Source organism: Leptonychotes weddellii, chromosome 11 (genome assembly GCF_054177405.1).
Source record: "Leptonychotes weddellii isolate Sample4059 chromosome 11, ASM5417740v2, whole genome shotgun sequence".
NCBI lineage: Eukaryota > Metazoa > Chordata > Mammalia > Carnivora > Phocidae > Leptonychotes > Leptonychotes weddellii.
Window position 1 is genome coordinate 8870458 of NC_138379.1, and position 17495 is coordinate 8887952.

At 43.3% G+C, this 17495-nt stretch overlaps 1 protein-coding gene across 4 annotated transcripts; it reads right to left on the reverse strand.

The window, feature by feature from the left end:
- Positions 1-2049: 2049 nt before the first annotated feature.
- Positions 2050-17495, reverse strand: SDHAF2 (succinate dehydrogenase complex assembly factor 2). Of its 4 annotated transcripts, none has more exons than XM_081798026.1 (6): positions 17342-17422; positions 14087-14144; positions 13428-13651; positions 13234-13343; positions 10117-10202; positions 2269-2407 (listed from the first exon to the last, which is right to left on the reverse strand). In XM_081798026.1, the coding sequence occupies exons 3-6, from the start codon at positions 13649-13651 to the stop codon at positions 2357-2359; spliced, it is 471 nt and encodes a 156-aa protein (XP_081654152.1). In that variant the 5' UTR covers positions 14087-14144; positions 17342-17422; the 3' UTR covers positions 2269-2356. The 4 variants fall into 4 exon arrangements, with proteins under 4 accessions (XP_006730386.1, XP_081654152.1, XP_081654151.1 ...); XM_081798025.1 differs by having other exon boundaries at positions 14013-14144; XM_081798024.1 differs by lacking the exon at positions 14087-14144 and having other exon boundaries at positions 17342-17495.

The window sequence follows — 17495 nt, forward strand, 5'->3', positions numbered from 1 at the left end:
TCACTGCCTGAGCTGACACAAGCCAGCAGCCTAGGAGGAAGACCGTTCTTTAGAAGCATGCCAGGCCCGGGTGGCAGTGGCAACAGTTGAACATCATGTTAAAGGAGACAAAATCAGGGTCAGGAGACCTCGAAACCCTGGGGGAAAGGCCCAAGCTGCCCACTAGGCCGCTGGGGTGGGCTGCGGGAGCATCCAGAATGGATGGGCAAGTCGCTGCCCAGTTTGTGTGCACATCTTACAGTCCCGCTCGCTCCACAAACTCTTCGGCTGCTTAACGCCCTCCACCCAGCACGTCAAACGAGTCCCCAAGTGGCCGGAGTCTGCGGGGAGTCCCAGGGGACGTTCTCTTGAGAGCCCTGCTTCTGCCTCCCAGCTGTCACTCTGATGCCTGCTTCTCGCCTCCAGGGCGTCTTCTGTCTCCCCTGGCTGCTAAGACACCCCCGTGGTTCTCCAGCGGGCTCGGCTTTCCCACCTGCACAGGAGACTGCCCCGCACGAGTTTTGGTGACCTCAGTGACATGCCAGGTGACTGGTGTTAGGAGGCGGCTTTTAAGGCTCAGGCTGAGGCCTCGACCAAGCGTTGTTGACACCTAATATCTACGTAGAGCTGAGTGTGCTGGGGGCCGTGGAAGAGTTTTCGAGCTTTTTCTCTTCTCATCTGAAACTTACAATCAGCTAAGATAGGGAGAGTCATCACCCCCATTTTATGGATGAGGGAATGGGGGCTCAGGGCAATGCACTCAGCCAACAGATGAGCAGCGGAACCGGGATCCGAACTTGAAACCAGTGCCGACACTGCTCCGTTACTTACGCGAGCTGCCCTGGGCAGCCGCAGGCTTACTCTGGAAAGCACCTGGCAGGTTCACGGTCTCAGAATGATCATGTCTTGGCCCTAACTTTGCAAAGCATGAATTCCTACTAAGTTTCCACCAGTAAAGAGTGGTCTAGTAGAAAGTTCATACGCTTTGGAGGCAGAACTAAAGGAGATTGTCACTTTCTGACTAAATAGCTACTTGACCTTGGACAAATTGCTCTCTGGGACCACTTTCTCATCTACAAAATCAGCATAACACCACTTGTCCATAGGGGTGCTGTGAGGCTTTCACAGGGTCGTGTAAGTAAAGGCTAGTTCTCTTCTCTCCTTAGCAGGGGACACGGAGGGGCAGGGAGGACCAGGAGGAGGCTCTCCAGAATGCTGGAAGCAGGCACTTCCTCTCTCCGTGCATCTCCTGTGATCACCAACCCCGTGCTCATCCATCCCGGACTGCCTTCTGAGGTCGACACCCTTGGCTGGTCCTGGCCCAGCTCGGGTGCCGACAGCTCTGACTGGGTTACAGATCTGAGGGCAAAATCCCTCCAGGGAGACCACTGCTAGCCACACATTAGTCTTCCGGTCCGGGAGCTCAGCACTTCCAACCGATTCCTTCTAAGATGTTACTGCTTATGTGTTGTCAATTTGTCAACTACAATGATGGGGAAGACTGCAGAAATACAGAAAAAGTTTGCCATCGTGCCACATGGGGATAAACCCTGTGGTTGTCACCTTGTATAACTCTGGAGACAAATGACTATGGATTATGTGAGGACAGAATTAAAATAATTGTGTGAGGGCCGGGAACTGTGATTTTTCCTTCATAAAATATTCTTTAATATTTAATTATCTTTCAGTTTACAGAGTGAACGTTCTAGAGAAAATCTGATGAGGAGGATGTGGACTTGTCAGTATCATGCCCACACATCCCTGCTTGCTGCCCTCGTTCTGCCTGCCGTGCCTCTGAAAGATTCAGCTCAGGGGGCTTGGGTCTGCTGCCCTGGCAGGAAGGACCCTACTGGGCGGGAAAGGGGGGGTGGGGGGGGAGGGATTTCACTTGAACAAAGTCCTGGGCTGCTGGGGAAGCTTACCACCCAGCCCCCACAGCTGGCTGCCTTTCTGCACTGAGCACACACACTTCCCGCTAAAGCAATGAGCCAGCACCATCCCCTCCCCGACACTGCCCTCCTGTGGCAGAGGCCCACCTCGGGAGCCGGGAGCCAGAGAAACAGGCCAGAGTGCCGACAACACCAGCAACCGCTTTTAGTCTTAAAACTGAACCAACAAAGTTTTAGAATGAGTCACACCCAGTATTTACATGTCCTGAGAGATGGGTCCATCATTTGAAGCAAGACAAACAGTCTGGGTGGGCTGAGTGTCTCAGGAGAAGCAGGAAGTCGAGGCCAGTGTCTATCCTAAGTTAGGGTCTGTGGACCGAGCCCCCACGGCAGGCGGTGGTGCACAGCTCAGTGCGGCTTTTCGAAGAGGTATTCCAGATCTGGGGCGCGCAGCCTCTGCTCTTTGTTTTTGTTTTTAGCAAAGTCTCTTAGCAGTGCCATGACTTCATTTTCAAATATTTCTGGGGCCGGTTTTGCTTCTGCAAGAGAAGAATGGGCAGAAAGAATGATGTCCATTAATACTCAGGCATGGGGACCCTGACCCTTGAAACTCTGGCCTTTGCAAAGACCAGTAGATATACAGCCTGTCTCTACTCTTCCTCTAAATATACACGGTGGCCTATAGCGGGAGCTGGCGAACCATGGCTGCCTGCACATGTGAACAGCTCTACTGGAACAGCTGCTCCCATCTGTTTACGTGCTGTCCACGCTGCTTTTGCACTAGGATGGTAGAGGTGAGTAGTTGGCAACAGAGACCATATGGCCACAAGACTAAACTATTTACCGTCTGGCCTTTTATGAAGAAGTCGGCTGACTCCTGGCCTGTCCAAGCTCGGTGGCACTATTTTGCTCTGCACTTGGTATTTCAGTGTTTTCTGGGTATTGTGTTTCTCCTTCCAGCTTATACATTTCCTGAGGCAGAAGTCCTAGGTTGTACATGACAGACTTGTAGCTCTACCAACTTCAGCAAAAAAGAATTCATTAGAAGGCTATCAGAGGTACACAAAATGGACATGAACCTGGAGAACCAGATGTGGATGGAGAGGCCACAAGGGCATGGACAGCAAAGCCACGAGACTGCTGTCTTGGGGGTGTGCAAGGGGGCCCAGTATGCCTGCTTACCTCCCACCTCTCCACCTGGAGACATCGCTTAAGATTCCAATTACAAGCAAAGCCTCCCACGGGGGAAGCTTAGGTAACGTGCTCGAGAATGACCCTCCTATCGAGACTACAACGCTAGGAGAGAGAATTCCTCAAAGCTTAATTCCCCCTCACTCAGCACAGAGCCCAGCATCTAGTGGGCTTGGTGTTGGGTTTTTTTTGTAATGATCGAAATAAAGTCCAGGAGGTTTAGGCTTCCCCCAAGGACTGTGCAAGCTGGAAAGAACACTGTGCTCAGAAAAACTACAAATAGCATGACTTTCTGTGAAGTCATCCAAGAACCGAGGTCACAGGGCAACCAAGTAGAATAAAATCTAAGGGAAGAGAAGCCCCTCAAAGGAGAAACTGTACATGAGCACCTGCTCGCCTGAGACAGGGCCCAGGAAGAAGAGACACTGTATACCATCCGGACAGGTAAGAAGAGTTCGGCTAAAATTTTTAACCAACTGCTACAAGCCAAGTAGCGGCTAGCCACAGACACCACACGAGTGAGTACACGCCCTACAGGCTGTTCTCAACAAACCTCCAGAGTGTGCTCCTGACCAAGACCAGGTTCAGAGCAAGAGGCAGGAGAATGCCTCCCTCAGAGATGTAGGCCAGGAGCAGCGAAGCAGCCAACACTGCAAAAAAAGCATAAAGCCTAGCCCAGCCCTTCTCCTCTACCGAATAAAAGCCTTAAGAGACTGGGAGTAGGTCTGCAAATCCTGTCTCCTACTTGGAACATGTGAGGACCCATTTGGGATGGTGAAAAGAGAAAAGGGAAAAAAAAAACTCGTCCTGTGGGACAGACAGGGCCACGGAGAAAGCCCACCCAAGACCCGGGGCCACAGGGACTGAAGGTGAACCAGGATAATGGAGACTGCCCTCCCAACTTCACTCCCCGCAAGTGGGAAGTAACAGAGATCTACTGCCGGGAAAGGGCAAGAGCATAGAGATTCCCTTTGAGGCACAGAAATAGGAGGGGGACACATGGGTGGCTCAGATGGTTAAGCATCTGCCTTCGGCTCAGGTCATGATCCCAGGGTCCTGGGATCGAGCCCCACATCAGGCTCTATGCTCAGCAGGGAGCCTGCTTCTCCCTCTCCCTCTGCCTGCCCGTCTGCCTACTTGTGATCTCTCTGTCAAATAAATAAATAAAATCTTAAAAAAAAAAAAAAAATAGGAGGAAGGCTGAGAGCTGAGGGTAGAACAGGAACATGGAGAAATACCCTCCAGAAACTCAGCCCCTGCTCTATGCAGATGGTAGCAACAGAGGCTTATGCTGCAGTGAAGGGGAGCAAAGCAGTAACAGAATCTAGGTGAGCTTAACTCCTAACTAGACTGACTTGATCCCCATACTAACAGCCTACTGAAAGCATGCCCATTTCTAGGCATAAATACTATTTACTTCGCTCTTTACGGTCTTACTTATAATGTCTAACGCTCAATCAAAAATTATGAGATACACATATGCACAGAAGAAGAAAAACACAACACACTGTGAAGGGACAAAGCAATCAATAGAAAAAGCCTTGGGGATGACCCATATGTTACAACTATTACGGAATTTAAAGTAATTAACATGTTAGGGCACCTGGGTGGCTCAGTCATTTAAGCATCTGCCTTCGGCTTGGGTCATGATCCTGGAGACCCGGGATGAAGCCCTACATCAGGCTTCCTGCTCAGCGGGGAGTCTGCTTCTCCCTCTGCCCTTCCCCCTGCTCATGCCCTCTCTCTCTCTCTCTCAAATAAATAAAATCTTAAAAAATAATAACTAAAATATTAAAGGTTCTAGTAGAAAAAGTAGACAAGGGGCACCTGGGTGACTCAGTCAAGTGTCTGCCTTCAGCTCAGGTCATGATCCCGGGGTCCCGGGATTGAGCCTTGCATCAGGCTCCCCACTCAGCAGGGAGTCTGCTTCTCCCTCTGCCCTTTCCCCTGCTCATGCCCTCTCTCTCTCTCCCATTCTCTCTCTCAAATAAATAAAATCTAAAAAAAAAAAAAAGGAATATGTTAAAGGCTCTAGCAGAAAAAGTAGACAAAATGTAGGAACAGATGAGCAACTCCACTAAAGAGCTGGAAATTGTAAAAGCCAAATGTAAATGTTAAAAATAAAAATACAGTAGCAAATAAGCAGACTGACCTCAACAGGCTCATCAAGAGACTCACACTGCAGTCAAGGAAAGAACTGGCGAACTGGAAGACAGGTCAATTAGTCTTACACAATACAAATTCCCCAAACTGATACATAAAAAGAAAAGACTTAAAGACACAAAACAGAATCCAAAAGCTGTAGGGTAAAAGTAAGCAGTGTAATGGGATCCAACATGCCCAGAGAACCCAAGCAGGAAAAATACCAAGAACAAACATCAAGACATATCATATTCAACAGCTAAAAACCAAAGATGAAATGCTGTATACACTCAGGAAGAAAAGATACATTACACATATAGGAATAAAGAGACACAGCAGACCTCTTGTCAGAAACTACACACACCAGGAAACAGCACATGGTAATGCTATAGGAATTGGAAGTTAAAGGTATGATGAAGGTAACCAAAACAGCAAACCCAAACCCAGCACAGCTCCCAACCAGACAGACTCAATCCTGCACACTAACAGCAAAACAAATGGGCCCCTGTAAAGTGCTGAAAGAAAATACTGTGAACCTGTAATTCTATACCCAGTGAAAATACCTCCTAAAAATGACAAAAACAGGGATAATTCCTAATAGCAGAGCTGCACTACAAGAAATATTAAAAGAAGTTCTTCAGGCAGACGGAATAGGATACCAGATAGAAACATGGATCTATACAAAGAAATGAAGATCTCCAGAGAGAACTAAAATAAAGGTAAATATAAAATATATTTGATACACTGTTATTTATTATTGTACATATATAAGACATACTATAAAAATTATAATTTAGGGGCGCCTGGGTGGCTCAGTCGTTAAGCATCTGCCTTCGGCTAAGGTCATGATCTCAGGGTCCTGGGATCGAGCCCTGTATCGGGCTCCCTGCTCCGCGGGAAGCCTGCTTCTCCCACTCCCCCTGCTTGTGTTCCCTCTCTCACAGTGTCTCTGTCAAATAAATAAAATCTTTAAAAAAAATAAATAAAATATATAATTTATATAAATTATATATATAAAATATAACTTATTCTTTTCCTTATTTTAAACTGCTCTAAACAATTTTAAATTGTCTAAAATATAGTATAGGCTTACAACATAAGTAGAAGTAAAAAGTACGATAACAACAGCACTAAAGACGGGAGGGAGAAATTGGGAGTATATTATTGTGAAGTTCTTACATCTTATGTGATGCAGTATAATATAACTTGAAAGGAGACTGATTCATTAAGGATGCATATTGTAAAGCCTAAGGCAAGCACTACAAAAAATGATAACAGGAAGTATAAACAATAAACCAAAAATGGAGGTCATATGAAATTTAAATTCTTAATTAAAAAAAACATGGAAAATAGAGGGGGAAAAGGAAAAAAGATGGAAAAAACAGGAAACAAAAAGACAGTAATTTTAATTCAACCACATTGTTCACTGAATAAATGCAAATGGCCAAACACCCCAATGAAAAGATAGAGACTATAAGACTGAAAAAAAAAGACTACAGGGCACCTGGGTGACTCAGTCGATTAAGCATCTGCCTTCGGCCCAGGTCATGATCCCAGCGTCCTGGGATTGAGCCCCACCGTCAGGCTCCCTGCTTATCAGGGAGTCTGCTCCTCTCTCTCCCTCTGCCTGCCGCTTTGCCTACTTGTGCTCTCTCTCTCTGTCAAATAAATAAAATCTTAAAAAAAGAGAGAGAGAGAGAGACTACATATGCTATCTATAAGAAGCTTGATCTAAGTATAAAGACAAAGATAGGTTAAAAGTAAAGGAATGGTGTGGAAGGCAGACTTCTAGGTTGGCCCTCAGTATTTCCCACTCCCCTGGCATACAAGCCCTGCATAATCTTCAGGACTGTGAACTTGATGATTTTCACTACTAGGTTATGTTATATGGCACAGCTGACCTCAGAACAGGGAAATTATCCAGGTGGTTCTGACCTAATCACACATGCTCTTTATTTCGTTTATTTTTTAAGGGGGGGACAGGGAGAGGGAGAGAGAGAAGCTTAAGCAGGCTCCACACCCAGCACGGAGCTCGATCTCACAATCCTGAGATCACGACCCGAGCTGAAATCAAGAGTCAGATTCTTAACTGACTGAGCCACCCAGGCACCCCACATGTGCTCCTTAAAAGCAGTGTTCTCCAGCTGGTGGCAGAAGGAAAGTCAGAGAGATTTGAAGTGTTGAGAGGGATTCCATGTGAGGGAGAATCCCCATTGCTGAGATGGAAGGAACCTTGTAGCAAGGACCCGCAAGTGGCTTCCAGGAGCTGAAAGAGATTGACAGGTAGCAAGACAAATGGGACGTCAATCCTATAACTATAAGGACATGAATTCTAAGAACCTGAATGAGCTTCCAGACAGGAATGCAGAAAAGCTGACACCAATTTCAGACTGCGTTCTAGGCCTATAGAACTATGAGTATATGTGTAAATATGTATGAACTAAGTTATCTAAAGTCACTAACTTTCTAGTAATTTATTATGTAGCATAGAAAACACAAATGGGAAAAACACATACCATGCAAACACTAATAATCAAAAGAAAGCTGGCGTGGCTAAATCATCATCAGATACTTCAGAACAAAGAATATTATCAGCAATAAAAAAAGACATTATATATAATGGTAAAGGAGTCAATTCATCAAGAAGATTACAACAATCCTAAATATGTTTTCACGGAACAGAGGTTCAAAATATATGAAGGGTAACAGAGAACTGAAAGGAGTAATAGACAAATCCACAATTATAACTGGAGATTTCAGCACTCTTCTCTTATTAATCAACAAACAAGTACAGAGGAAACCAGTCAGAATACAGAGAACATGAAGAACGGCATCAACCAAGTTGCCCTGGTTGACATTTACAGCACACTTCAACCACAGGTGCAGAAGACACGTTATGTTCAAATAAGTGTACACAAGACATTTATCAAGTATCACAGCCATAGTTCAGGCCATAAAACAAATTTTGAGAAACTTAAAAGAACCGAAACTACACAACCTAAGTTCTGTGGTCCTAATGGAATCAGTAATAGAAAAATATCTGGAAATATTTTGAATGAAACTTCTAGGGGTGCCTGGGTGGCTCAGTTGAGTCCCAGGATCCTGGAATCGAGGAGTCCCAAGTCAGGTTCCCTGCTCAGCGGGGAATCTGCTGCTCCCTCTCCCTCTGCTCCTCCCTCTGCTTGTGTTCTCTCGCTGTCAAATAAATAAATAAAATCTTTTTAAAAAAGAAAGAAACTTCTAAACAACTCATGGGTCAAAGAGGAAGTCAGAAGGGAAATTAGGAATTGAATGAAAATGATAACAACACATCCAAATTTGCAACATGAAACTAAAAAGCAGTGCTTAGAGGGAAATTCATAGCATTAAATGCTTACAGTTGAAAAGGAGGTCTCAAATCAATGAGCTCAACTTCCACCTTATGAAACTAAAAAATAAGAGCAAATTAAGCCCAAGACAAGCAGAAAAAAAGGAAATAAAGAGCAGACATCAATGAAATTAGAAAAAGAAAAATAGAGGAAAAAACGATGAAATTGAAAGCGGTTCTCTGAGAAAATAAGTAAAATTGATAAACTTCTAGCCAGACTGATCAAGAAAAAAGAAAAAACCCCACAAATCACCAATATTAGAAATAAAGAAGGGATCTTACTACAGCTCTTCAGACATTTAAAGAAAAAGGGAATATGACCACAACTTTATATCCATAGATTTAACAGCTTATGTGATGTGGCCAAATTTATTAAAGACACACTAACAAACCTCACCCAAGAAACAGGTAACTTGAATTGTTCCATAGCTATTAAAAGAAATTAGACCTTACAGTTAAAAACTTCCAACAGAGAAAACCTCAGATCCAGAAGGCTTCCCTAGCAAATTCTACCAAATATTTAAAAAAGAAATAATACCAACTCTATATACTCTTCTAGAAAATGAAAGAGGAGAACACTTCACAACTCATTTTATGAAGCCAGCATTACCCTGATCAAAACCAGGTAACACTACAAGAAAACCCCCATGAAGACAGATACAAAGATCCTCAAAATATTAGCAAATCAAATCAAACAATACATAAAGACCAGGTGGTGTTTATCACGGGAATGCAAGGTTGGTTCAATATTTGAAAATCAATCAATCAAAAATTCATCATATTAATAAACTAAGGGGAAAGAAATCATACGACCAAACAAATTATCACCTCTACAGAAATGCCTAGAAAGCACCTGACAAAATTCAACATCTATTTATGAAAAAAGGCTCAATATACTACAAGCGGAATGAAATTTTCTCAATCTGATAAAAGGCATTTACGACTAATCTACAGTTAACAGTATATTAATAGTGAAGGACTGAATACTTTCCCCCTAACACTGGGAACAAGCCAAGGATGCTCTCACTGCTACTATTCAGCATTACACCGGAGAGCCCAGACAGTGCAATAAAGCAAATTAAAGATATAAAGGGCATACAGACTGGAAAAGAAGAAAACATTCTCTGTTCACAGATGACACAGCTGTCTACACAGAAAATCCCAAAGAATCTACAAAACAGCTTCTAGATCTGAGTGAGCTTAGCAAGGTCACAGTATACCAAAATCAACTGTATTTCTGCATTCTACCAACAACGGGAAATTGAAAATTTTTCTTAAAGTACCATTTATAATAGCACCAAAATATATGAAATACTTAGGTACAAATCCAGCAAAATATGTCCAAAATATACTGAAAACTACAAAAGACAGATTGTAGTAGTCAGACTTCTAGGATGGCCCCCAATGATCTCCACCTCCAGGTATCATGCTCTTGTGTGATTCTCACCCCTACCCCCTGCCCTGGGCTGGACCTAATGACTTGATTCTAACCAAGAGAATACAGCAAGGATAACACAATGTAATTTCCGTGATTAGGTTACAAAATACCGAGACGTCCATCTTGCTAGCAGACTCCTCTCTTGCCTTCTTGGCTTGCACGCTTTGAAGAAGCAAGTTTCCAAGTAGGAGAGGCCCTTGGGACAAGGAACAGAAGACAGCCTCTAGGCAACAGCCAGCAAAGAACTTAGGCCTGCAGGTGGGGAATCTATGAGCAACTTAATCGTGCCAACACCAGAGAGAACTTAAAGCAGATCCTCCCCTAGCTGAGCCTCCAGATGAAACCTGACCCCAGGCTGACACCTTGATTGTAACTTCGTGACAGAGTAAAGCACAGCACCCAACTAAGCCATGACTGGATTCCAGATCCACAGAAAGGCTGAGATATTAAAGGTGGGTTTGTTTAAAGCCAGTAAGTTTTGGGGTAATTTGTTATATAACAATAGATAATATGCTGATTAAAGAAGTCAAAGACCTAAGGGTGCCTGAGTGGCTCAGTCGATTAAGCGTCTGCCTTTGGCTCAGGTCATGATCTCAAGGTCCTGGGATCGAGCACCACGTCAGGCTCCATGTCAGGGTCCCTGCTCAGCAGGAAGTTGGCTTCTCCCTCTCCCTCTGTCCCTCTCCCCAGCTCATGTGCTCACTCTCTATCTCAAATAAATAAATTTAAAATATTAAATAAATGTTAAAAAAAAAAGTCAAAGACCAAAATAAATGGAGATACAGCATGTTCATAGATTAGACAATTCTAAATTGCTAAAGGAATCTTCCCAAATTGATCTGTTGATCAACACAACTCCAATCAAAATCCAAGTAGGGGTTTTTTTGTTTTGTTTTGGGGTTTTTTTGGAGAAACTGAACAGGTGATTCTAAAACTATAAAATTCCTAGAAGAAAACAGAGCAAATCTTTGTGACTTCGGATAAGGCAGATTATTAGACACAGTATGAAAAGCACAATCCACTAACTCACCAAATAAAACATTGTACTTCACCAAAATTAAAAACTGCTCTCGAAAGACAATGTTAAGAAAATGCGAAGACAAGGCATAAGCAAGGAGAAAGAAATTTGCAGGACACATATCTGACAAAGGATTTGAATCTGACATCGGTAAGGAACACTCAAAACTCAATTAGAAAATGAACCAACTCAATTAAGAAAAAAAAAAAGGTGGGCTAAGATTTGAAGAGACATACTAGCAAAGATGTATGAATGGCAAATAAGCACTTAAAAAAGACCCTCAAGGGGCGCCTGGGTGGCTCAGCCGTCTGCCTTCGGCTCAGGTCATGATCCCAGGGTCCTGGGATCAAGCCCCGCATCGGTCTCCCTGCTCTACGGGAGGCCTGCTTCTCCCTCTCCCAATCCCCCTGCTTGTGTTCCCTCTCTCACTGTGTCTCTCTCTGTCAAGTAAATAAAAATAAAATCTTAAAAAAAAAAAAAAGGACCCTCAATATCCTTATCATCAGGGCCATGCCAATTCACTACAGTGAAATATCACTGCCTATTTCTTAGAATGGCTAAAAACAAAAACAAATAAAATCCTGATAATACCAAGCGCTGGTAAGGATGGGGAACTTCACATCCAGTCCCTGACAACTGCTAGTTTGTTTTCTGCCCCTACAGTCTTGCCCTTCCCAGAATATCATAAAAATGGCATCATACAGTATGGATGGCTGGACCGTGAGTCTGGTTTCTTCTACTCAACACAGGAGGGAGCAAACTACAGCCTCCTGCCGGTTTTTGTACGGCCTGTGCACGAAGAATGACTTTTAAATGGTTCAGGAAAAAAGTCAAAAGGGTATTTCGTGACACATGAAAATTCTATGAAATTTCAGGTTCAGTGTCTGTCAGTAAAATGTGACTGCGACACCGGAGCAGTGTGTGCGCTCCAACGGCAGCAGGGAAGACTGTACGGTCTGCACGGCCTCAAGTACTTCCTCCCTGCCCCATCAGAGAGAAAGTTTGTCGTAACTCCTACCATGTGACTCAGTGACCCTTCTCCTGGGTATTTACCCAAGAAAAACTACAACCTACACCCAACAGAAAGCTATATGCCAACGCTTATAGTGGCTTTATTCAGATTCTCGCCGAACACTGGAAACACCCTGACGTCCCTCACCTGGTCAACAGATAAACTGTGGGGGTACAGTCACATGATGGACTTTTACTCAATACTAAAGGACCAGAGAGTAAATATTTTATATTTTGTGGGCTTCCCAATGTTTATATATGCCTCGAGACTCTGTATTATCACACTTTACACTCAGAACCTACAGAATGGTTTCTGTTTTATGACTCAAATCTGGACTGGAAACATAAAACCAGAAGACCCAGAGTGTGACAGAAATGGATGAGATGTACCCTAATATCCATTCTCCCATTTTTCATTGACAACAGAACTCCCGATGTAACTGGATGCATGAAATAGACTCTATTATTTTTTCATCATCATTAGGCGTCATCATGTGACTGAACTGTGGCCAATGGAAAACTAGTGGAAGTGTGGTGCATAACCTCCTGAGAAGGATTTATAAAAAATAAGGCGTGTGCTTCCACACATTTTCTCCTGGCTGAAACACAGACGTGACAGAGAGAGTCACAGCAACCACCTTTGACCACAAGGTAGATGGCACATGCTGAGGATGAAGGAACACATCAAGGGGAATCTGGACCTCATGACTTCTGAATAGAATGCCTACCGCTGGACTGCTGTTATGAGAGAGAAATACAGTCCTGATTTGTTTAGGCTATTATTGTTTTGATTTTTTTTTTTTTAACCTGATAGTCAAAGCTAATCCTAACTATACACAGTGAGAACTGTTCTTCCCAAAGGCAGTGCTGGAGTGAAACTATCGAGGAACTCTTGCTCTGCAGCTTTCTAGAGCTGTCAGGTTCCACACCATTCTCAGCCTGGTTTTTCTGTAACTCTGCCTTTCCACACCATTCCACTAAACTCCCCTTTTGCTTAGGTTAGACAGGTTTCTATTGCTTGCAAACAAATAACTTTAATAAAACAATTTTGCACACTTTGAAAAATTTGGAGAGTGCTGGGGTTGAGGATCGACTGCATGAACAAAGAAAGAAATTGCCCAGGACACAATTCCAGACCCAAATCAGTGCGAGTCATCCTATTTTTCACATCATGCTGCTTGCTGATCATGCCCAGTACCTGTGGCCCAGTAGTAAATATCCCAGTCATTACTGGGCTCATTAATCAGACGATCATAGAGGTTCAGCTGTTTCTCAGTCATGTGGTGCAGATATTCTTTAGCAAAGAGGCTAAAACAAGAAAGAGAGAGAACAAAGTTGAAAAAGCTATCTCCAATAAAAGAGAAAGTGACACGAAGTCTCATATTTCCCTACCTAAGCAGAATACAGTTTTCCAACATTCCCCTCTTTCTGCTCTCATAGAGCAGCCGGGCTCTTTTGGTTTCTATGGACTCATCAGTTCGCTCCTGCCATGGAGGCAAAGGGATTTCAATCATGTCTTTTTGGGAATCTGTTGGGCTGTCACGTCTGTAGAAACGGCTGAAAGATGGTGTGCTGAGCAAAGGAGACACTAGATGGCGCCTTGACAGAGCAAGCATCTGAAATAAACCACAAACATCTTTATAAGGACTACCATCACTGTCATTCACTCAACACTTACTAGGTGCTAAATGCATTCAATCTCATTTAGTTCTTAAGAAATTATGTTAAGGGGCGCCTGGGTGGCTCAGTCGTTAAGTGCCTGCCTTTGGCTGAGGTCACGATCCCAGGTCCTGGAATCGAGACCTGCATCGGGCTCCCTGCTCAGCAGGAAGCCTGCGTCTCCCTCACCCACTCCCCCTGCTTGTGTTCCCTCTCTGTCAAATAAATAAATAAAATCTTAAAAAAAAAAAGTTATGTTGATACTGTCCCCACTTTATAGCATAGGAAGCTGAGGCTCAGAGAGGTTAAATAACTTACCAAGGTCACCCAAATAGTCACCGCAGTTAGGATTGGAACCCAACCCTAACTGCAAATGTGCTCTTAACTAGTACCTTTCCGGAAATTCTCCAGCAGAAATATTTTCTCCTTCCTTTATATTCCCTTAAAATTCTTATAGAATGGTATATATTTTAGTCACCTGCTTGTGTTGAAATCTGAGCATACAGTGATGGCATGGTCCCTAATCCCCCAAAGGCTCCCAATCTAGAGAAGGGCAAAACCTGTCAAGATGCAGTGAGAAGGTAGTGACACCAGCAAGAAGATGGAACAGGAAGTCCCACACTCTCTCTCACAGAGACACCAACTCAACAATACATGCACCAATTCCCTTTATGAGAAATCCAGAAACCAGGTCAGAGACTCCTGAAAAAAGAAGCCAGCAAATCCTTGAACTGTGAATTTACATGCACAAGCCTAGAGAAGACCTAGCCACACAAAAAGTCTGAGAGACTCCTGGAATCTCTAGCCAAGCTGACTGGTGAAGGTCTTTCTTTGTACAAAGCCAGTCCAAAAAGACTGGGAGGGGTGACTTTTTTCAAGCGTGGATCCAACATAAAGTTGCAAGGGACATGAAGAAACAGGAATACATGGCCCAATCAAAGGAACAAAATAAATCTCTAGAAGCCGACCCTAAAGAAACAGAGGCATATGAATATCCTGACAAAGAATTCAAAACAACTGTCAACAAAATGTTCAATTAGCTTACGAAAACAAGGCATGAACAGAATTATCAACAGAAGAAATATTAAAAAGAACCAAACAAATTTTGGAACTGAAGAATACAATAACCAAATGAAAAAAATTCACTACGGGGGTTAACCGGCAGACTTGATCAAGCTGAAGAAAGAATCAGTGAACTCAAAGACAGGTCATTTGAAATTTCCCAATCAGATGAAGAAAAAAAAAAAGAATGAAAAAGATTGAAATGCGCCCAAGGGACTTATAGGACATCATCAAGCAGACCAATATAAATATTATGGGAACCCAGAAGGAGAAAAGAGAAAGGGGCAGAAAGCTTATTTAAAAAGATGGCCAGGGGCAGCTGGCTGGCTCAGTCAGTAGAGCATGCCACTCTTGATCTCGGGGTCATGAGTTCAAGCCTCACGTTGGGATATAGCATACTTAAAAAAAATAATAATAATAATACAAAGAAATGGCTAAAAACTTCCCAAATTTGGCGAAAGAAATGAACATCCAAATTCAAGAAGTCCAAAGGACCCAAAGGACAATAGACAGCAACACAAAAGCATATGAAAGCATAAAGATCACTGGTAAAGATAAATATATGACAAATACAGGATACTGTAATAGTGGTACATAATTCTGGTATAAAAGTTAAAATAGAAAAACATAAGCTAATGGATATACAACACAAAAATATGTAATTGTGGGGGCGCCTGGGCGGTACAGATGGTTAAGTGACCGACTCTTGGTTTCTGCTTGGGTCGTGATCTCAGGGTCCTGAGATCCAGCCCTGTGCTGGGGCTCTGCAAGTCCACTTGGGATGCTCTCCCTCTGCCCCTTCCTCCCCACCCCCCCCACCTCTGTACACATGCGTGTTCTCTCTCAAATAAATAAATCTTTTAAAAAAAATATATGTAATTATGGTATCAATAATGTAAACTGTGAGAAGTAAAAGAGTAGTTTTTTTGGTACGTAACTGAAGTTAAATTGTTATCAGCTTAAAATAGATTATTACGTTTTATGTAAGACCCATGGTAACCAAGAAGAACACATCCATAGAAGATACACAATAGAAACTGAGAAAGGGATTAAAGCTTGTCTCCACACACACACACACACACACACACACACAAAAGACAGTGAAACACAAAGCTATAAGACTGATAGAAAACAATTAATAAAATGGCAATAAGTTCTCGATCAGTAATTATTTCACACATAAGTGAACTAAACTGTCCAATCAAAACACTAGAGTGGCTAAGTGGATTAAAAAACAGGATCCGGGGCGCCTGGGTGGCTCAGATGGTTAAGCCGTCTGCCTTCGGCTCAGGCTGTGATCTCAGGGTCCTGGGATCGAGCCCCGCATCGGGCTCCCTGCTTGGCGGGGAGTCTGCTTCTCCCTCTCCCTCTACTGTTCCCCCTGCTTGTGCTCTCGCTCTGTCAAAAAAATAAACAAAATCTTAAAAAAACCCAAACAAACCAGGATTCAACTATATGCTGTTACTACAGACTCCTTTTAGATATAAGATTACATAGGCTGAAAGCAAAACGATGAAAAAAGATATTCCATGCAAAGGGTAGCCAAAGAGCAAAGATGGCCCTCCTTATGTCAGTCAAAACAAGCTTTAAGTCAAAAATTGTCACGAGAGATATGGTACATTACTATATAATGATAACGGGGTAAATGTACCAGGAATATAAAACAATTATATATACAAACAACATCAGAGCACCAAACATATGAAGCAAACTGACAGAACTGAAGGGGGAAATAAACAGCAATACAATAAAAACAGATTTCAATATTCCACATTCAGTAATGGATAGACCATCTAGATAGAAGATCAATAAACAGAAGACCTGAACAACACTATAGACCAAATGGACCAAAACGGACACGTATAGAACATTTCACCCAACAGCAGATTACATTATTTTCAAGGATGTATTCCTTGGATGGGAACACTTTCCAAGATAGATCACCTTAGGTTGCAAAACAAGTCTTACCAAATTAAAAAAGATTAAAATGATACAAATGACAACAGTGAAATGAAACTAGAGATCAACAGAAGGAACACTGGAAAATTCACCAATATGTGAAAATTAACACACTCTATAGCTCATGAATAACCAATTGTTCAAATGGGTCAAAGAAGAAATCAAAAGGGGAATTCGAAAATATCTTGAGACCAACGAAAACGCAAGATACAAAAAAATTATGAGAAGAAGCACAAAAGTAGTACTGAGAGAAGTTCACAGTGTGAAAAGCCTACAATTAAAAAAAAAATGATCTTAAGAAGTGGAATCATAACAGGCATTAGCCAAAAGAACAGACCTAAGAACACAGAGAAGCGGCGCACAGAGGCGGTGCAGCCAGCTCCACCTGGGAAACAGGTGAAATCTGAACTGGGTCTCTGAACGCGACAGGCACACAGTGGGCTAAGAAAAGAGTGGATGTGACCTGAATTTCCTACGTTGCAAGGCGGATCTCTCCTTGGTTCTGCCCTTGCCCCTGGGCTATCAGGCAGCTGGATGCTCCTCGCAGTCTCCATGACTGCGTTGGAAGACGAGACTCAATCCCCACTACGGCCTGCCCAGGACCCTAAAACCTCCACTCTCCTCACCCGTGCCAGACCCGGGAACAGGGTGGCCACCGCCATCCTTCCCGACCCACACCGGAAGCCTACGGCCGGGCCACTTCCGGGAACTTCCGGACGCCTGAAGTACGGACTTCGGCGCTGAAGCGCCTGAGCCGGAAGATGCGTCCCTGCGTATGGC